This window comes from Maudiozyma barnettii, assembly GCF_903064755.1.
Source record: "Maudiozyma barnettii strain CLIB 1767 genome assembly, contig: KABA2_01, whole genome shotgun sequence".
Lineage (NCBI taxonomy): Eukaryota > Fungi > Ascomycota > Saccharomycetes > Saccharomycetales > Saccharomycetaceae > Maudiozyma > Maudiozyma barnettii.
Window position 1 is genome coordinate 1113520 of NW_024545238.1, and position 18350 is coordinate 1131869.

The window sequence follows — 18350 nt, forward strand, 5'->3', positions numbered from 1 at the left end:
AAAGAAAAACAAAATAAGACAAAACAACAAAAAGAAAGATAAAAATGTAAACAAACAAATTAAAAAGATCTAAAATCGCAGAATATAAAACAATTATATCTTCAAAGTTGGGTAAATTAGAAAATTATAACTAACTGTTTCGGTGTTTACTGTCTATTTTCTTATATCATTCTCCTAATATCGTACCCTGCATTAAAATTAGAAGTATGGATGTACATAGGAAGTTAGGCCTAATAGTCAAATTAATCGCACCACCAAACGCATCATTTTATATTACAAATTCCATAACAGATGAATTAACAGGATTTCTACAGTCACATTCACGAACGATTCCAAGGTTAGAATCCTTGATTTTTGGGATTAAATCCAAACTAGGCGTCCCTGCTCAACATGAAACTATATGGAAAACATTTGAAGATATATTATTTCCCTTGGTCTCTATGAACGACCCAAACGAAATGATACTTCATTTAGATCAAGGTCATCAGCATTTACAAACGATTCTTCATACAACTAAAAGTGTACCTCTTGGTACTACATCGATGTCATTAAATCCCGAGAACCTAGAAAATCATTCTAACAATTCGAGAGATCATCTGATGTCACCAAGCGTTTATGCAGAATCATTCGAGACATTAGATAAGTTTTCTGATAGACGTTCATTAATGTCGTCCGTGCATAATTATGGGCCAAGTGAAATAATAGATAATACCACCTTAAAGGATCTAATAATACCATACTATTCAAATACTGTTCCAGAAAAGGATATATTAAAAAGCATACCATATACACTACTGGGAATAACGTCAGAAATGTTTCCTGTAGCGAATGATATAATTATAATACCATTTAATATACCAAACGCTATTAGCGGACAATTACATCTCTTATTTGAAGGCGGATTGATTTATCGAAATATTAGTTCAAGGATCGAATATTACAAACATGTTAATATTTCTCCACTTAAACAAGCATTGGTTCTGGAAGTGGAAAAATACATGAATATATATTCTGGCTTAGTGAACCAATTAGCTACTTCTGGTCATATTGGAAGTCTAAGTGCGCTATACACAAACCTTTACGATCCAATCATTCAACTAAGAACCTATTATTTTATTATGCATAAATTTCAAATACTAAGAGGTGATGAAATACTTTCTTTATTGAATGCCTTAAAGACACATGGAGATAAATCAATTCAAAACATATGCTCGAAGTTCTACCACAACCTTATACACCTTTATTTTAAATATTTAAAGGATTGGCTCTTACTCGGTAAACTTGATGATACATACAAGGATGAATTCTTTATAAAAAGAGATGAAACATCTACTGGCTTCAATTTTATTATACCATTTATATTTGACAAACCAAGAATACCAAAATTTCTTCCAGAGAATACCACATACAAAATATACATGATTGGTAAGACTTACATATTTATCACTGACTTTTGTAAGGAATTGCAATGGGCTAACGATTTTACGAAGAAATACTCATATCGTTATGAAAGTTTGGATTGTTTCTCAGCATCTTTCTCTAACCAATTAATTGATTTAGTGAACGAACAATATCTGGAAATTGTAAAATACTCATATTTTATTTTGAAATCTAAATTTTATTATGAAGAGATTCTTTACATGTTGAAAGACGTATTATTAATGGGTAGATGTGATTTTATGGATGTAATATTTTTAAAATCCGAAAGTATTTTAAACCAACAAGTAAAAAGATTGAGAAATTATGCATTTACCAGAATTTTACAGGAATCCATAGAAGAATCATCTCTAAGAAGCGTACTTAGGAAAAATGACAACAATTTTCTTGTTGAAAAAATAGATGCTCGATTGTTAAATATGGGTCAAGATTTATTAGGTTGGGATGTATTCACACTAGATTACGTTATACACCCTCCACTCTCAACAGTTTTAAATGTCAATAGAATTGATGGAAGGAAAGAATATTTACAAATTTTTAATTTCCTGTGGAGATTTAAAAGAATTGATTTTTTCAATAATAAAAGTATGTTAGACACTAAAAAATTAATTCGATCCTTTAAAAAGAATACACAATTTAGTCCATTCAATAAAGATATTACGAGTAAACTATCAAAGTTATCATTACTGAGGTCTGAAATACAACAATTTAACTATAAAATCGAAAATTATTATCTTCAATTTGTGATTGAGAAGAATTTTAAATCTTTACTGAATGATTTACAATTAAACAAAAATACTTATAAAACAGCAGGTACTATTGATTCTACGAATTTTGTTAATGGTAATATTAGATTTGAAGGAATTTTAAAACCAAAAAATGATCTATTAATGTTTGGTATTACTGATAATGACCATATTGCTGATGACTACCCTAATATTGAAAATTTGAATGAATTACATAACAAATTTTTGAATGACATTTTAGGACATAAATTATTCTCCTCTACGGAAGAAGGAAAACATTCCAAACAACCATATTCACGTTCATTAATATTTATTTTTGAAGAAATTCTTCAATTTATCGACCATTATTCCTCACTATGCGAAATTGCATACAATATTTTTTTACAGATCAACTTACAAAACAATTCGGAAGTTAATACATCCATCGAACTGTTTAATACGAGGTCACACGAAACGATTCATATTTTCAAACGATTTAAAAGGGCCACTTATATGTATATCACAGATCTCAGGGATGATGGAGACAATGAGTTGGCTCAATTAAGTAGGATGCTTAGATAAGAGAAAGAACATAATCCATATATATATAGATTTATTAACGAACACTATGAACAACATATTATCACTTTTCACAGCATAACAGATCAAATTTAGGAATATATAAATATTTTTTTTCTCTCTTTTTGATATTTAAATAATTAATGATATTTAGATTATGAATCATATAGATAGAGTATTGTCTCAACCAATAAAAGGAGAGACAGTTTCGATTATCTTAAGCGACTTCAAGTTAGCAAAATAGAAGGATCACCACCTGAAAAAGTATTTATCATACTTTCATTGGGTATGCCATTCTCATAAAATATTTCTTGACACCACTTCCTAATAAAACTTCGTATTTAGTTTCTCTTTTCTCTAAAACATCCCAATGTTCAGATACAGTCTGAAGATCACCAGAGGATTCTTCTTCCTTTTCATGTAATTTTCGAGCAGTATCCTCTTGTCTTTTTGTTAATTTTAATCTAACAGCATATTCTCTCAATATAAAGATCATAAACAATGCAGCACTGAAACAACAACCAGCAAAAATTTGAGTATGCAAATAAGGGTTTGATTTATTTTTTGAATCTGTCAATGCTTGTGCAACCACTTCAGTAACCAGCAAAGCAGGGGCCCCACTATAATTAACGAATGCCCATGCTGGTAAAAATTCATCAGGTTTAACCATATCTGCAATCAATACAGTATTCATCACATTAGCGACACCTACACATGAACCCACCATAATAGCAAAAAAGATTAATTGAACATAAGTATGAGCAGGAATCCAAAACCCGAACATGAAGATACAAAGGACACAAGTCAATGTGATTGTGACATTAGCACGACCAAATCTATCACCTAATAGACCCATTACAGGTCTTCCTACACATTGTGCACCGTTCAAAATTGCAGTTAAGGAACTACCTTGATGTTGAGACATCCCACGAGCCACAGCATATGATGATAAAGTGAAAATCATTAAATTATAGCCAAATAATGCTAATGTAAACCATATTGCGATTAAAGGAACAAAGGGTTGACTAATAACTTTCCAAGAAAACATTTTATTAAATTCTCTTTTCATCTTAGTAAAAGATTTAATCCCAACTGGTTTTATGGGACTTCTTTCCTTCACTAATGAAATTGCTATAGCCGTTGCAATACTACAAGTAATTGCCAACATTCTATAACACATCTTTGTATTACCAAAGTCCTGAATCATTTTATTTGAAGCTAAACCAAATGTGACACCACCAGCACCAGTACCTAATAATGAAAGACCCATTGACACTGCTCTTTTCTTTAAGAACCAACCCGGTAAAAGAGTTGTTGCTGGAGAAAAGATTAAAGATATGGAACAACCGATCATAAACCCTTGAGTGACATATAAATGCCATAATTTAGTTGCATACGAGGCTAATACGAATGCTGTTACCATTACACAAGTTCCAAAATACATTGTAGTCTTTAGACCGACAATTCTCATAATAATCACTACAAATGGACATAAACCTTGACCTAAAAATACAGTTAAACCTGCAATTAAAGCGTAATCATAACGAGTTGCACCAGGGAATCTATTATTACTTAAAAAAAATGATAGAAATACACCGAATGCAGAATTACAACCCCAAGTATTGAACATGATTAAAAATACTGAAAAGACAACTACCCAAGCATAACCTTTATCAGGAGGTAATTCAATTTGTCCTGTTGATTTATTGGTAAATACTTTTGCTAACATTTCTCCATTTTCCGTAGTTGTCAAGTTAATATCATTACCATTGTCATCCTTTGTTGTCATTTCTTGATGTGATGCTAACGAGAGTGGACTCTCTGCATATGATGATACTAAAGATGAAGTATTTGATGATAATAAATCTAATGGTTCATTTTGTTGTTTCTCTATATCTTCAACGGCCATCTTCTTGTTCTTACTTTCTTCTTCCACCGATGATTCAATAGATTCATTATGTAACCTAAGGGCATCACCTAGATCAAATCTTGATTCTAATAATCTATTTAAATCCTGTGAACTATAAGTAGCGTCAGTTTGTTTATTATCATCTTGAACTGCGTCTCTAATATCTGTATATGCTTTTGATATAGTTTTAGCTAATGATGGTATTCTTGATAAATTAGATATAGCAGATTGAAATGATAATCTAGATCGTACAGAAGTTATCGGCATCACTTGCGGATAACCCTGAGTTTCGCTTGAAGCAATAGATTCTATATTGCTCGAGGAATTATTCGATGACGATACCACATTGGAAGATGTCTCGAGGTAGTTATTATTAATATTATTATTATGATTAGATGAAAATGACATTGTTTATTATTAATAATACTATTGTGAGGAATGAAAAAAAAGTTAATTAATTAATTAATGCAAAAGAATAATAAATTTGGAAATTAATAATATAAAATTTCGATAATATTAATTTTTAGTTTTGAGGAGTATGAAAGGAATGCAAAATGAATAGAAAGATTAATAATATTATTTTTTTAAAAAACAATGGGAAATTCTTTGAGAAAATGAACTGTTATAATGTTTGAAATATAACATATATAATATATATATATATATCTACTTCTATACTGTTTAACAAAAAACAAAAGCACACACAGAACAATGACTAAAACAATTGAATATGATACGACAATAAGTAATGATTCATTTGTAAGTTCCTATACTTATTCGAATAAAATGATATAAAATGTATAATCTCGAAGTATGGAAAAAGCAACAATGAAATATAGAGAAAGGATCATTAACTAATAATAATTTGACACAATTACTCATCTATTTTCTTCCTTATATATACATATTAATCGATTGATTAACTAATTGATTGACTAATAATTTATAGCTCCGCACAGGTTTGTTCCTCACAAACAAACAGAGTGGATTGATGGTGATGATGATGGCTACTTTCTTTTCTTGGCTGACTTATTTATTTAATAAAATATTCTCGGTGGGGGGGGCAGGGGAGGAATGCCTAAGAAAAACCCGCATAAAATAGACATATCTAGACATATAGAGATATATATCGCATATCATGTTATACGGTATGGGCACACCTCTCTGTAAAATTCTGACATTTTTTGGCTGTGCCATTTGAGATTTTGAAAGGAAATCTCGGTAAGTGTCGGATAATAACGGGTAGGAGTGATGAAAATACGATGAACAAATGATAAAATTGATAGGATGACTGAGTGTCTTGATTAGATAAGGGAGGTTGAAGGCAACAAGGAATGTCAATCGGAATTTATTCGTTATTTAATGAGATAATCAATGAATAAAATGAATGAATAGATAGATAATGAATAATGAATAAATAGATAAGATGGATGTTCTTAACTATTATTCTTTGTTGATTACTAATATTCCCATGGGAATATTAGTACAATAGTATACTATATTACAAATATAGAATATATATAGAATATATAATTGAGGGTGTGTCTTGTTACTGTTTGACTGAGTCCTTGAATATTTACTATCTAATAGGTTCGATGCTTTAGGGAGTAAATCTCAGTTTATTAGACTATGGCTATGTTTATTCGTAAAACACATTTCTAAAATTAAAATTTGACTTAATGAACTATATATGAAATGGGGAAACTCGTTTAGTTATATACAAATATATTACCATTGTATATAGCGGGGAAATCCTAAATATATTGAAAATTAGGGCTTTTTCTTTTCTTTCAATCAGATCATCGCGCATTTCACACTATACACAATTAAAGCAGAAAAATTGCTGTAGTAAGAAAATTTTCAATGATTTTCGGTTTCTTTGTAGAATTTATTCGATTAGTTAATTACATCTCATCGCAAGATATACAATACCTTGAATATAAGAAAGCTTTTATATATTCAGCAATATATATTTAGCCGTATCTAGATAATTGGAATATATCAGAAAAACCAAGTGAATTGTATTTTGCATATAAATTTGGAATTATGTCGGAAGAAAATAGTATTCTAAAAGAAACTGACACCAGCATACCTACAATGAATGAAATAAACAATAATGATATATCTGTGCCCAATGAAGTGAATAAACCAAAAGAAGAAGAAGAAGAAGAAGAAGAAGAAGAAGAAGAAGAAGAAGAACCAAAGGAGGATTTGTTTAGTAAAGTTCTAGAGGTTTCAACTACTGGAAATAATGCTGATGAGAAACCTAAATTACCACATATCGCTGACGATGATATTAATGTTGACGATATTAGCGATAGTGACAGCGACAGTAGTAATAGTAGTGATGACAATGATGAGGAAGATGCTGAAGCAGAAGAAGAAGATGCTGATGATGTCGATGCTGATGATGAAGTTGAGGAAGGTGATGACAATGATGCAGGTCCTATTAGATCGAAGAATGAATTAATAGAAGAACCCGTAATTGAAATCCCAGAAGATTATAAAGTTAAACCAAATGAAAAAATTCAACCATTAGGTACAATTAAATCAATTTATGAAAATAATATTATCGTAGCAGCTACGATATCAGGTGAACAACGTGTTCTAAAGGATGGTTCGATCTTTTGTTTAGAGAATAGGGAAGTCATTGGAACTTTAAGTGAAGTGTTTGGTCCGTTATCAAATCCATTCTATAGAATATGCTTTAAGAAAGAAAAACAAGAACAGATTGAAAAGTTAGTAAAGGAAAATATGGGTTCCACTGTATACTATGTCGTTCCAGAGGCACATTGGGTAGATACATTTGAATTGAAAAGAATGAAAGGTACTGATGCTTCAAATGGATTTGATGAAGAATTAGCTGAAAGTGAACAAGAATTTTCAGATGATGAAAAGGAAGCTTTATTTAAAAAGATGAAGAAAGATGGTAAAAATAAAAGCAAGAATAAAAACAAAAATAATTCTGAAGGTTCTAAGAGGATTAATAATACTACTAGTAGTAATCATAATATTCAAAAACAGAGGAATAAAGGAAATCACACTAATCCAAAGAGTTATAATACCAATAGGAACAACAACAACAACAACAATAGATACGGCGAGTACCCCACTATGAGATTACCAGCTGGAATGACAACAACTTCTACTGGTCCTGTAACCCACGGGTATATGTCAAGAACAGCTCGTCAAAACACAGGAAGAGAACAATCACAGAAGCCGCGCCAGGACAGTTCCATATATGATGATGAGGAATATAGTGCTCCTAAACCAAAAACTAAAGTTCACGATTTTGCGTTAGGTCAACCAAAACAATCCTCATACTCTTCCTCTACCGTACCACCACAAGAAAATGGATATTACAATTCAAACAACCAACCACATTCGAATATAAATTATCAACAGCAAAGCACCAATATGAACTATCAACAACCTAATATGATTATGAATTATCAACAGCCCATGCCAAACATGAATATGAATAATAATCAATATAATACATATGGCATGCAACAAGTACAACAAATGCAGCCTCAGATGACATCAACATACAATAATCAATATTACGGTAATTTACCAACACAACAACAGCATCGTCCACAAGTACATGGTAACAACCAGTATATTCCACAACCACCACAACCACCACAACCTCAACAGCCACCACAACAAAATATGGATCAAGTTATGCAGTTACATCAACTACTTATGAAGCAAGCTCAAAATTCGCAAGGTCAAAATACACAACAGTTTCCAGCACCACAAGATCCGAATTATAGAGACCAAACACCTTATTAATGCAGCATAAAAACTATTTTTCTTTATATATATATAGGCACTTCTATAAATTTAGAAAATTACATAACAACAATTTTTTATCAACAGATCTCTATGCGTCTTGAAAGATTCATCATTCATTCCTTTGCTACTTACATTGAGTCTTAAACCGAGTTGACTTATTGTAGTTAATCGGAGGTGTTAATTGTATATACGCGAGACGAACAAGAGAACGAAAAAAAAATAATAGTGACGAAAATAAATTTTCCAGTTGGTGTTCGATGCGATGACCTTCATAATACGTTATAAACTGGAGTCGAGGACAAATAAATGTATATAAAAACAGACTTACCTTTCTTCTTAATCCTAAGTGCCAAAACTTCAAAGATCAGTACAGCTAGTCAAAATGACCACAACAAATCAGGATAGTAAGAAAAGAAAAATTTCTGAGGAAAGTGGCGAGACGTTCCATGAGAACAAGAGACCTTACACAGATGAAAACTTTATTGACCTTGAGCAAGATGAAACTCTGGAAGGAAATGCTACCGAGATGGTTATCGATCCTTCTTCATTCAGAAGTTCCGAAAACTACTTAAAGTGGCAAACTACTATATCTAATGTTGTCAAATCAGTCGTATCAATCCATTTTGCGCAAGTTGCCCCATTCGATTGTGACCCTGCCTTAGTCTCCGAAGCAACAGGTTTTGTTGTCGATGCTGAACTAGGGATTATTTTAACTAACAGGCATGTTGTTGGTCCAGGTCCATTTGTTGGATATGTTGTTTTTGATAACCATGAAGAATGTGATGTCATTCCTATTTATAGAGATCCTGTACACGATTTTGGATTCTTGAAGTTCGACCCTTCAAAGATAAAGTATACCGAAGTACAATCATTGAAATTAATGCCTTCATTAGCTAAAGTAGGTTCCGAAATTAGAGTTGTTGGTAATGATGCTGGTGAAAAATTAAGTATCCTTGCTGGTTTCATTAGTAGATTGGATAGAAACGCCCCAGATTATGGTGACTTGACATACAATGATTTCAATACAGAATATATTCAAGCTGCAGCTTCTGCATCTGGTGGGTCTAGTGGTTCTCCTGTTGTAAATATAGATGGTTATGCCGTAGCTTTGCAAGCTGGTGGTTCCACAGAGGCCTCCACAGATTTCTTTCTTCCTCTAAATAGAATACTAAGAGCGTTGAAATGCCTTCAGAAGAAGGAATTAATCACTCGTGGTACCATCCAGGTACAATGGTTATTGAAACCTTACGACGAGTGTAGAAGATTAGGTTTAACACCAGAGAGTGAGACTAGAGCTAGAAAACTGTTCCCAGAGAATATTGGTCTGTTAGTTGCAGAGACAATATTGAGAGAAGGACCTGGTGATTTAGGTGGGATTAAAGAAGGTGATACGTTAATTTCCATAAATGGTACTGATATTTATTCATTTATTCAGGTCGACGATATCTTTGATACCAGCATAGATGAAGAAGTTACATTAGTTGTGCAACGTGGTGGTATCAATCACACAATTGTGATCAGAATACAAGATCTACATTCCATTACACCAGCACGTTACGTTGAAGTTTGTGGTGCAACAGCCAACGATTTATCTTATCAGATGGCTCGTTGTTATGCACTTCCAGTTAAAGGTGTATTTTTAAGTAGTGCCACCGGCTCATTTAATTTTGACACCAAAGAAAAAGTGGGTTGGATGCTAGATTCTATTGATAATGTAGAGACGCCCAACTTAGATACATTTATTGAGGTTATGAAAGGCATTCCTGATCGTTCAAGAGTTACAGTGAGATACCATCACTTAACTGATCATCACTCCCCTCACGTCACTTCCATATATATCGACCGCCACTGGTGTAGTGAATTCAGACTATATGAGCGTAATGATAAGACAGGGTTATGGGATTACCAAAATATATCCAAACCATTGCCACCAATTAAACTCGAACCACAGTCGGCACGTTTTATTGATATTCCAAGTGAAAATTCTGACATGGCAAAACTTTCTCATTCCCTATGTATGGTATCCACAGTTGCAGCCATTCCATTGGATTCTTTGTCGGCTGATTCCCTGAAGACATCAGGTCTAATTATCGATGCTGAAAGAGGTTACGTAATTGTATCCAGAAGAATTGTTCCTCATGATTGTTTAGATTGTTTCGTGACCATTGCTGATTCGGTTATTGTCCCAGCAACAGTCGAATTTTTACATCCAACTCAAAATTATGCCATTGTGAAGTATGATCCTAAACTGGTCAATGCTGATACAATTACTCCAAAATTGTCTTCTACTCCAATGAAACGTGGTGATAAAGCTCATTTTGTTGGCTTTACTCAGAATAATAGATTAGTATCCGCAGAAACTAATGTTACTGACATATCATCCGTCAGTATTCCCAGTAATATCATTCCAAGGTATAGGGCTACAAACTTAGAGGCAATCTCTATTGATTGTAATATTAGTACAAGATGTAATTCTGGTATCCTAACTGATTCCGATGGTACTGTTAGGGCTCTATGGTTGTCGTTTTTAGGAGAAAGACAAGAGAACAAAGAAAAGGTATATTTAATGGGTCTTGATATTACCACCTGCTTGACCGTTATTGATATCTTAAAGGAAGGTAAAAAGCCAGTTATGAATATCATTGATGCCGGTTTTGGATCAATTTCCATTCTGAATGCTAGAATTAGAGGGGTCCCTGAACAATGGATTAAGTCTATGGAAAAAGAATCCAGTAATAGATTACAATTTATGACTGTTTCAAGAGTGTCATGTACTTCAGAAAATATTAAATTAGAGACCGGTGATGTTATTCTTTCCGTTAATAACAAACTTGTAACAGAAATGGACCAATTAACAGGTGTTGTTTCTTCCGCTGACACACACGATGATGCTCAGACTCTAAACTTTAAGGTAGTACGTGATGGTGCAGTTATCGATTTGGATATTAAGACAGTGAATGTCAATGAAACAGACAGTATTCTAATCTTTGCTGGTTGTATTTTACAGGAACCACATCATGCTGTTCGTCAAGCAATGACTGATATACCAAAGGGTGTCTATTGTACATTTAGAGGTGAATCATCGCCAGCAACCCAATATGGTATTTCTGCTACTAATTTTATTACTCATGTTAATGAAATAGAAACCTCAAATTTATCGACATTTTTAAGCGTTGTTAAACAAATACCTGACAATAGTTATTGTAAAATGAGATTAATGACATTTGATAATGTGCCATTTGCTATTTCTCTGAAAACAAATTACCATTATTTCCCTACCGCATCTCTACAAAAGGACAAATCATCTGGTAAATGGATAGAAGCTGAATACAATGCTAATGGGGAAAAAACAGTAATATAAATAGTTTCTCATTAGCTGTTCAAAATATATCACATCATATAAGAAATATAGAAGAATTGTTTATCATATTTCTATATATATATATATACCGTACCACATATAATATAATATTTTAAAAAGAAACCAAAACGACTCAAAGTATCTCGAGCAGTACTCAAAATCAAATGTGGCACTCCTCGATTGTGTTTTAGAAACAAAACTGTACTAGTGATGGAATATAATAATTCACCTACAAATAGGTATATATACATACATAGAGAATATAAATAGAGATTAGAATAATAACTTGCTGTATGGAGCCTGTGTGTTTATGCCAATGGAAAGATGCGGAATCGTTCTCCATGATTTATTTACATGCATAAATAATAATACATTCTGATAGAATAAAATGCATTAACTATAAGGTAATAACTTCTTGAGATGTTTAACATAGGTTTTATCCTCTGTTTTTCTTCCACTTAATACTTTCATTGAACGTTGAGACCAACCAGCATTACCATGGTTTCTTCCAGCAATACCTCTCTTGAAACCTGTACTCGTTCTTCTCCATCTCTTTGCAGCACCTTTATGTGTCTTCATTAATGTTCTGACAGCTATTAAAGATGGGGATTGGAATTTCATTAACGATCCAGTGGTTTTCAATAATGGAGAAAATGACGATAACCAGCTCATTGTTGCTTGCTATATATCTTTTGCCTGAACTATTGTGGTGGTTGCTTGATGGTATTAGATAGTTATAAAATACTATCTCAGCTTTTTAATAAAAAAATCAATTTTACAAACGTATTTATCTTACCGTAATGTCTTTTTCTTCTTTTCATAAATTCTTCTGTTACAGGGATAATACTAGTTTCTTTAGGTTATTTTAAGTTCGTATATTCATGAAGCGTTGTTGCGGATGGTGGTGGCCATAACAAAGAAGTTCGCCGCGCTTAATCGATAATTACTCTAATTATACGGGTAATAAAACTGGACGATTCATATTAAACTCCCTGGAAGTTAATAAGATGATAGCACTTGTGAATATATTTATTTTATAGATTATTTTAAGAGCTGACCTTGCATAGCATTTTATCATGTAATAAATTAAAGAGGTAACGACGTTTTGTGTACAATTTATACGATTATTGTTTATTTATATCTAAGAAACTCCCGTAGCGGATCCAATAAGCAAATAAAAAAAATATTTCAAGCTCATCGCAGAAAAATATTTTTGAAATTTTCAATTGCTATAATGAAGGCAGCTGAAGACAGCTTACAAATCAATAATTATTTCTGTTTAAATTCATCTAAATATATAAACATTGACATCTACTAATTCTTCCACTTTTTAATAAATTAACAAATATATCACTAAAAGTTGGATAGTAAAAATGACGGCTATTAAGTGTAAACGTTGCAAAGAGAATGACGCTACCGTTAAATCCAGAAAAGAACCATTTTGTGATGCATGTTTTTTGAAGTTTGTAAGCTTGAAACAGAGAAAATTGATGATGACTGATGAATTCTATAGAGATCATTTCAAAGTTTTATATGGCAAAGATTTGAAGAATAATGGGGTCTCAAAAATTGTAGTACCGTTTGATTTTAGTTCTTCTTCTTTTAGTGCACTCGATGTTCTGGTAAGTCTATTAAAGGAACAAAATTTACAACATCGTGGAAGAGTCGGTTTTAGAGTTAAAATTATCACGGTATTTAAAAATGAACAAGAAAGAGAGCTTTTCGAACAATCATGGAAGATGTTTAGAAATTCAGACATATATGATGACCAAGTTTGGTTACAATTTGAGTGGCACCTGATCAATGCTGAATCCTTCTTTCGTGATGCGAAGGATTTACAACAGATTATATTACATCACCAGGATTTTAATTCAATGGGATTGCAGTATGAATTAAAAGATAACTCTGAGTATAATATCGAAGTCCTATTAGCTCGTTGTCCAAACAGAAATACCAGAAATGATATGTGGATCTTTATAGTGAGTCATCTAATTAAGAAATTTGCATACCAACAAACAGATTGCGAAGTTATATTATGGGCACATTCTATGACAAAATTAGCAGACCATATCATTGGCTTAGTTGTGAAGGGCAGAGGTGCACAAATTGCTGCCTCATTAAACTCCACAGTTTTTGATAGTGATTATGGTGCAAGATTCAAAAACCTCTATCCTTTGAAGAACACACTTCTCTCAGAATTAGATGCTTACTGCATTATTACAGGACTGAATAAATACATTGTTAATTATACTGTTAAGAACGATTTGATGATTACAAAGGATATCAAAGAGAAAAGTGCTGATCTCAGCCAGAATGTACGTTTAGTCAAAAATATGACAATCAATGAATTAGCTCGGAAGTACTTTAATGACATCGAAGGGGAATATTCCAATATTATAGCTACAGTTTTGAGAACTGGTGACAAATTGAAGCCACCTACTATTATAAATAAACCAGAAGGTTATAGTAATGAAATATCGAAATGCTCTATTTGCTTAAACACTATATACTCTAACCCCTCGGAGTGGCTGAGAAATATTGCCATTAATAGAGGACATCCAATCGAAACTAAGGAAGAACAGGAATTATATAAACAATGGCAATCATCACAAGTAGGTATTCAAACTGAAGTATATTTAACTTTAAGAAATAAGGCATGGAGTGAAGGCCACGATATACCATTATGTTACGGCTGCATTATCAACCTTAATGGGATTAAAACTAGGGAAATAATTTGGCCGAAACATGAAGAAGACGAACTGGAAAACGTTTTAAACGAATTTGAACTGAGCGATTAAGTTTACACGTGGAAATTGTCGTACTATTTTTTCATTGACAGTAATACATTATTTATTAATATATACATATCACAAATACATAATTTAAATATATATCTCATGATATGTCAAATTATTTATGCAAAATATTTAATAATTGCGCAGATGCACTGGCATTACTTCTTTCCGGACCTTCATTTATTAAAGAATTTTGATTCGATCCCCTTTGTAACATTGCTAAGAGATCATTATTTGTAGCATTGGTTTTATGAGGAGCTGCCATTCCAGGATTTGGAGATTGGTTGAAATTTGTTCCATCAAACTCAAGAGAAGGATTTTGATAGCTTGTGGGTGCTCTATTCATTCCTGGACTTTTCAACATATTCAGTAAATCATTACGATTGTTCGAAGGCACAATAAAATCAGATGGTGATGAACCTTGAACTGGTTGTGGGAGATCACTAATGGTATTCTTCTTTAACATATTTAATAATTCATTACTAGTATTTTCGATCTTTCGATTTGTCGATACAGGTGCCATTGGCGGATCTTGAACTGGAAGTTCTCCAAAAGGAGCTGCAAAAGAAGAACTTGAGCTTTCAATAGGCTGTGACTGAAAATTTAAATGTGGTAAATCCACAGAAGCGTTAGTTGAATTCTTCTTTAACATTGCTAATAGATCAGATCCACCTGCTTGCGAGTTATTTGGAGAGGTGCTTATGTTCATAGCTCTGTTGGTTGGAGAAATGTCGCTAATATTAGATACATTATTGGACTTAACATTTAATATGTTCAGAAGGTCTTCCTGTGGCGCAGGTGAATGTTTTATTTCTCCATCCATAATTCTTGAATCTTGTACAGGCTGCTTAACGTTTTTACGCAGCATGGCCATCAATTCATTATTTGTGGAATCAATATTACTTTCACGTCTTTGATCCATGCTTGACAATTCCACATTATTATTGACAGTTGGAGGTTTCTTTAACATACCCAGAAGTAATTTTCCGTTATCAATACGAGAGATAGAAGAATCTTCAATGTTATCCTTCTGTTCATTGGACTGAATCGGTTTCTTTAGTATATTCAGTAAAGAAACTCCATTATCTACATTAGTCTCTAATTCTTTTTCTGGTTGAGGAATCGTTTCACCTCTTTTCAAAATTTTAAACTTTTTAGGCTTAGAAACAGGCGTGGATGGTTTCGTTTGGTCAGCAACTGATTGTTGAGAGAATGGACTTGGTGCTCCCAGAGCTTCGTCTATGACGGAAGCAACAGAGTCTGATCTATTGTCAGAATGTGGAATTCCACCTTGCTCCATATTGCTTTCTCTTAAGATATTCCTATCCCTGATAGATGTCGAACCATTCGACCCATTTTCAAGTTCTTCTAAGTCTTCTTCGACTTCTGAATCCGTACTAGCTTCGAAATCTGTGTAATCTAATTCATCGGAAGAGTTACCTTTTGCCATTTTCTTTATATCCGGAGAACTGAAGGATGGGGAGGGTAAGTCTGGGTTTGTTGATTCACTGGTGGCATTACTGAAGGCCCTACTGACATTACTAATAGTCCTACTCATGTTGGTGGGTGAAACAGAACGGGATGGCTTTTTATGCAGAATATTTAACAAGGTGGTAGAATCAGTATTGCCGATCTTAAGTTCTTGAGGATGTTCGGTTTGTAGTTGAGGTCCTCTCTGAAGAGGTCCTATATGTTCACGTTCCTGTGGTGCAGAATTTAACACATTCAACAGAATTCTAGAGTTATCATTTGAAGATGGAGCAAACGATGGTTTCGACAATGAATTAGCACTTGGGATTTCTGGTTCAGTTGGTTGTTGTGGATGCAGTAATGGTACATTTACCTGTTGTGGGTTCATTTGACGTGGTGCTTGCATACCCATTCCTTGAGGTGGTAGTGATGGTGGCATCATTTGGTTAAATTGGGCACCATTATTATTCATCTTCATATTATTAACAAATGGAAATGGTGTAAATGGTTGAAAGCCCTGTGGCATCACTCCTTGGTTCCTTTGCGGAGATAATTGTCCAGGATGCAGTTGTTGTGGATGAGATTGAGGAGGAAATTGTTGCATTGGAATTTGCATTCCTGCATTCAAAAAGCGGGGTAACTGTATCATATTTGACATGTCATTTCCTGCTAAGGTAATCGGTACCATCTGAGGTGTAGTGCTTTCTGAGTTCATTGTTCCATGATTAGCATTATATTGTAACATATTCAATAAGTCCCGACCGGGGTCTACTTGTTCTTCTTTGGTAATACCAAGCAATAACTTCAATTGTTCTTCAGCTTGAGATCTCAATTGAGTTTCATTCTTAAATTGTCTTTGATGCCTAACCCACATAGATAATGGTCTAATCATAGAATTAATCAAATAAAACTTGTATTTATGTGTTGTATTTTTGAATAAAGACTTGGAAACCTTCTTGAAATCCATCCATTGAATCTTCTCAATTTCATTTCTTACTAATGGTTTAAATATTGTTTCTTCAGGGATATTACTAATCAAGAAAATCTTATAATTTTTACCAGAAATATTTCTCTCAATGAATTGATCTTCGTCTATATGATCTGTCAAATCATATCCAATTTCTTCTTTCACTTCACGAATACAACAACTGATATCATCTTCATCCTTTGAAATTTTACCACGAGGAAACGACCACGAATCACTCTCTGTACCTTTTACCAATAGGATCTTAGTCATATTTTTATTGAAGATAGCGGCACCTCTTACTGGGATAGTCTTCTTATATTTTGAAAATTTAGATAAGGCTTGGTCCACTTTAATGTCCTTCCATTTCCAAACTAATGGACATAATTTAATAAACAATTGAGATAGTTGTTTAATTTTTAATTTAGGTAAATTTGGGTTCATCAATTTGATGAAATCAGTATAGAACCATGATGCTTCTTCGAAATGAAATAATTCTCTCTCCACACTAGATAAATCTTCTGGAGGACAATTGATAATAAATCGAACTAACAAATCCTCGATAATACGATCAATGGAGGTAACGTTCTCCAGACCATGTCTTAGTGGTAACGACATATATATATATTATTTTTGTTTTATGATTTGAGTTCTGGAATGCAATATATTTAATATAAAATCTTCTGCGATGTTTGATTACGTTCCCTAATTATATTCTTTACTTTGCAAAGGGATGTAAATATGACTTTTTGGAATGACTTTTTAAAATTAAAATAAAAAAATGTACAGGAACAAATAAAAGAGTCCACTTAGTCAATCGTATGCAATAATAGTAGACAACTACCTGTATGAGTCTTGTAACGATATTTTAGCTTTTCTTTGTAGTATTATGTAGAATATTTAACTAACATGTAGAAACATATATTGTCAACAAACTGGTAACTCTTTTGTCACCCTTTGCTTTGCTTACGTTGTCATAAATTTTCCACCGCTGCCCTCAACGTTCCACTCAATCGGTTAAATAAAAACAACTTTTTTACTTCTCTACGGATGTTACTTTGAAGAGGTAAAGACTGGGATTCGTAGACAGTGACTAAAACACAGTTATTTCATGACCTGTATACATATCGACACAGATTTAAATTTTGGTTTGACATACAATACATATATATATATATATGTATATGACGTAGTTAACGTAGTTACATCAACCAGATTGCATTGATTAAGCCACTGGCAATTAACTACTACGATATATATGTGATTTAACGGGTCAATAAAGTAAACATCAGGGTAACACTTCATAAGT

General features: G+C 32.9%; 7 protein-coding genes across 7 annotated transcripts; 4 read left to right on the forward strand and 3 right to left on the reverse strand.

The window, feature by feature from the left end:
* Positions 1 to 206: 206 nt before the first annotated feature.
* SPC98 (Spc98p) lies at positions 207 to 2744 on the forward strand (the record flags this gene model as incomplete). Its single annotated transcript, XM_041548416.1, has 1 exon — positions 207 to 2744. The coding sequence occupies one exon, from the start codon at positions 207 to 209 to the stop codon at positions 2742 to 2744; it is 2538 nt and encodes an 845-aa protein (XP_041404350.1).
* Positions 2745 to 3012: 268 nt separating this feature from the next.
* Positions 3013 to 5058, reverse strand: ESBP6 (Esbp6p; the record flags this gene model as incomplete). The annotated part of the gene is made up of 1 exon (XM_041548417.1): positions 3013 to 5058. The coding sequence occupies one exon, from the start codon at positions 5056 to 5058 to the stop codon at positions 3013 to 3015; it is 2046 nt and encodes a 681-aa protein (XP_041404351.1).
* Positions 5059 to 6696: 1638 nt separating this feature from the next.
* NAF1 (RNA-binding snoRNP assembly protein) lies at positions 6697 to 8448 on the forward strand (the record flags this gene model as incomplete). The annotated part of the gene is made up of 1 exon (XM_041548418.1): positions 6697 to 8448. One exon carries the CDS (start codon positions 6697 to 6699, stop codon positions 8446 to 8448), a length of 1752 nt encoding a protein of 583 aa, XP_041404352.1.
* A 385-nt stretch (positions 8449 to 8833) lies between these two features.
* NMA111 (Nma111p) lies at positions 8834 to 11812 on the forward strand (the record flags this gene model as incomplete). The annotated part of the gene is made up of 1 exon (XM_041548419.1): positions 8834 to 11812. One exon carries the CDS (start codon positions 8834 to 8836, stop codon positions 11810 to 11812), a length of 2979 nt encoding a protein of 992 aa, XP_041404353.1.
* Positions 11813 to 12205: 393 nt separating this feature from the next.
* Positions 12206 to 12484, reverse strand: MRP35 (mitochondrial 54S ribosomal protein bL35m; the record flags this gene model as incomplete). The annotated part of the gene is made up of 1 exon (XM_041548420.1): positions 12206 to 12484. The coding sequence occupies one exon, from the start codon at positions 12482 to 12484 to the stop codon at positions 12206 to 12208; it is 279 nt and encodes a 92-aa protein (XP_041404354.1).
* A 701-nt stretch (positions 12485 to 13185) lies between these two features.
* NCS2 (Ncs2p) lies at positions 13186 to 14610 on the forward strand (the record flags this gene model as incomplete). The annotated part of the gene is made up of 1 exon (XM_041548421.1): positions 13186 to 14610. One exon carries the CDS (start codon positions 13186 to 13188, stop codon positions 14608 to 14610), a length of 1425 nt encoding a protein of 474 aa, XP_041404355.1.
* A 112-nt stretch (positions 14611 to 14722) lies between these two features.
* Positions 14723 to 17659, reverse strand: DCP2 (decapping enzyme complex catalytic subunit; the record flags this gene model as incomplete). Its single annotated transcript, XM_041548422.1, has 1 exon — positions 14723 to 17659. The coding sequence occupies one exon, from the start codon at positions 17657 to 17659 to the stop codon at positions 14723 to 14725; it is 2937 nt and encodes a 978-aa protein (XP_041404356.1).
* Positions 17660 to 18350: the final 691 nt, after the last annotated feature.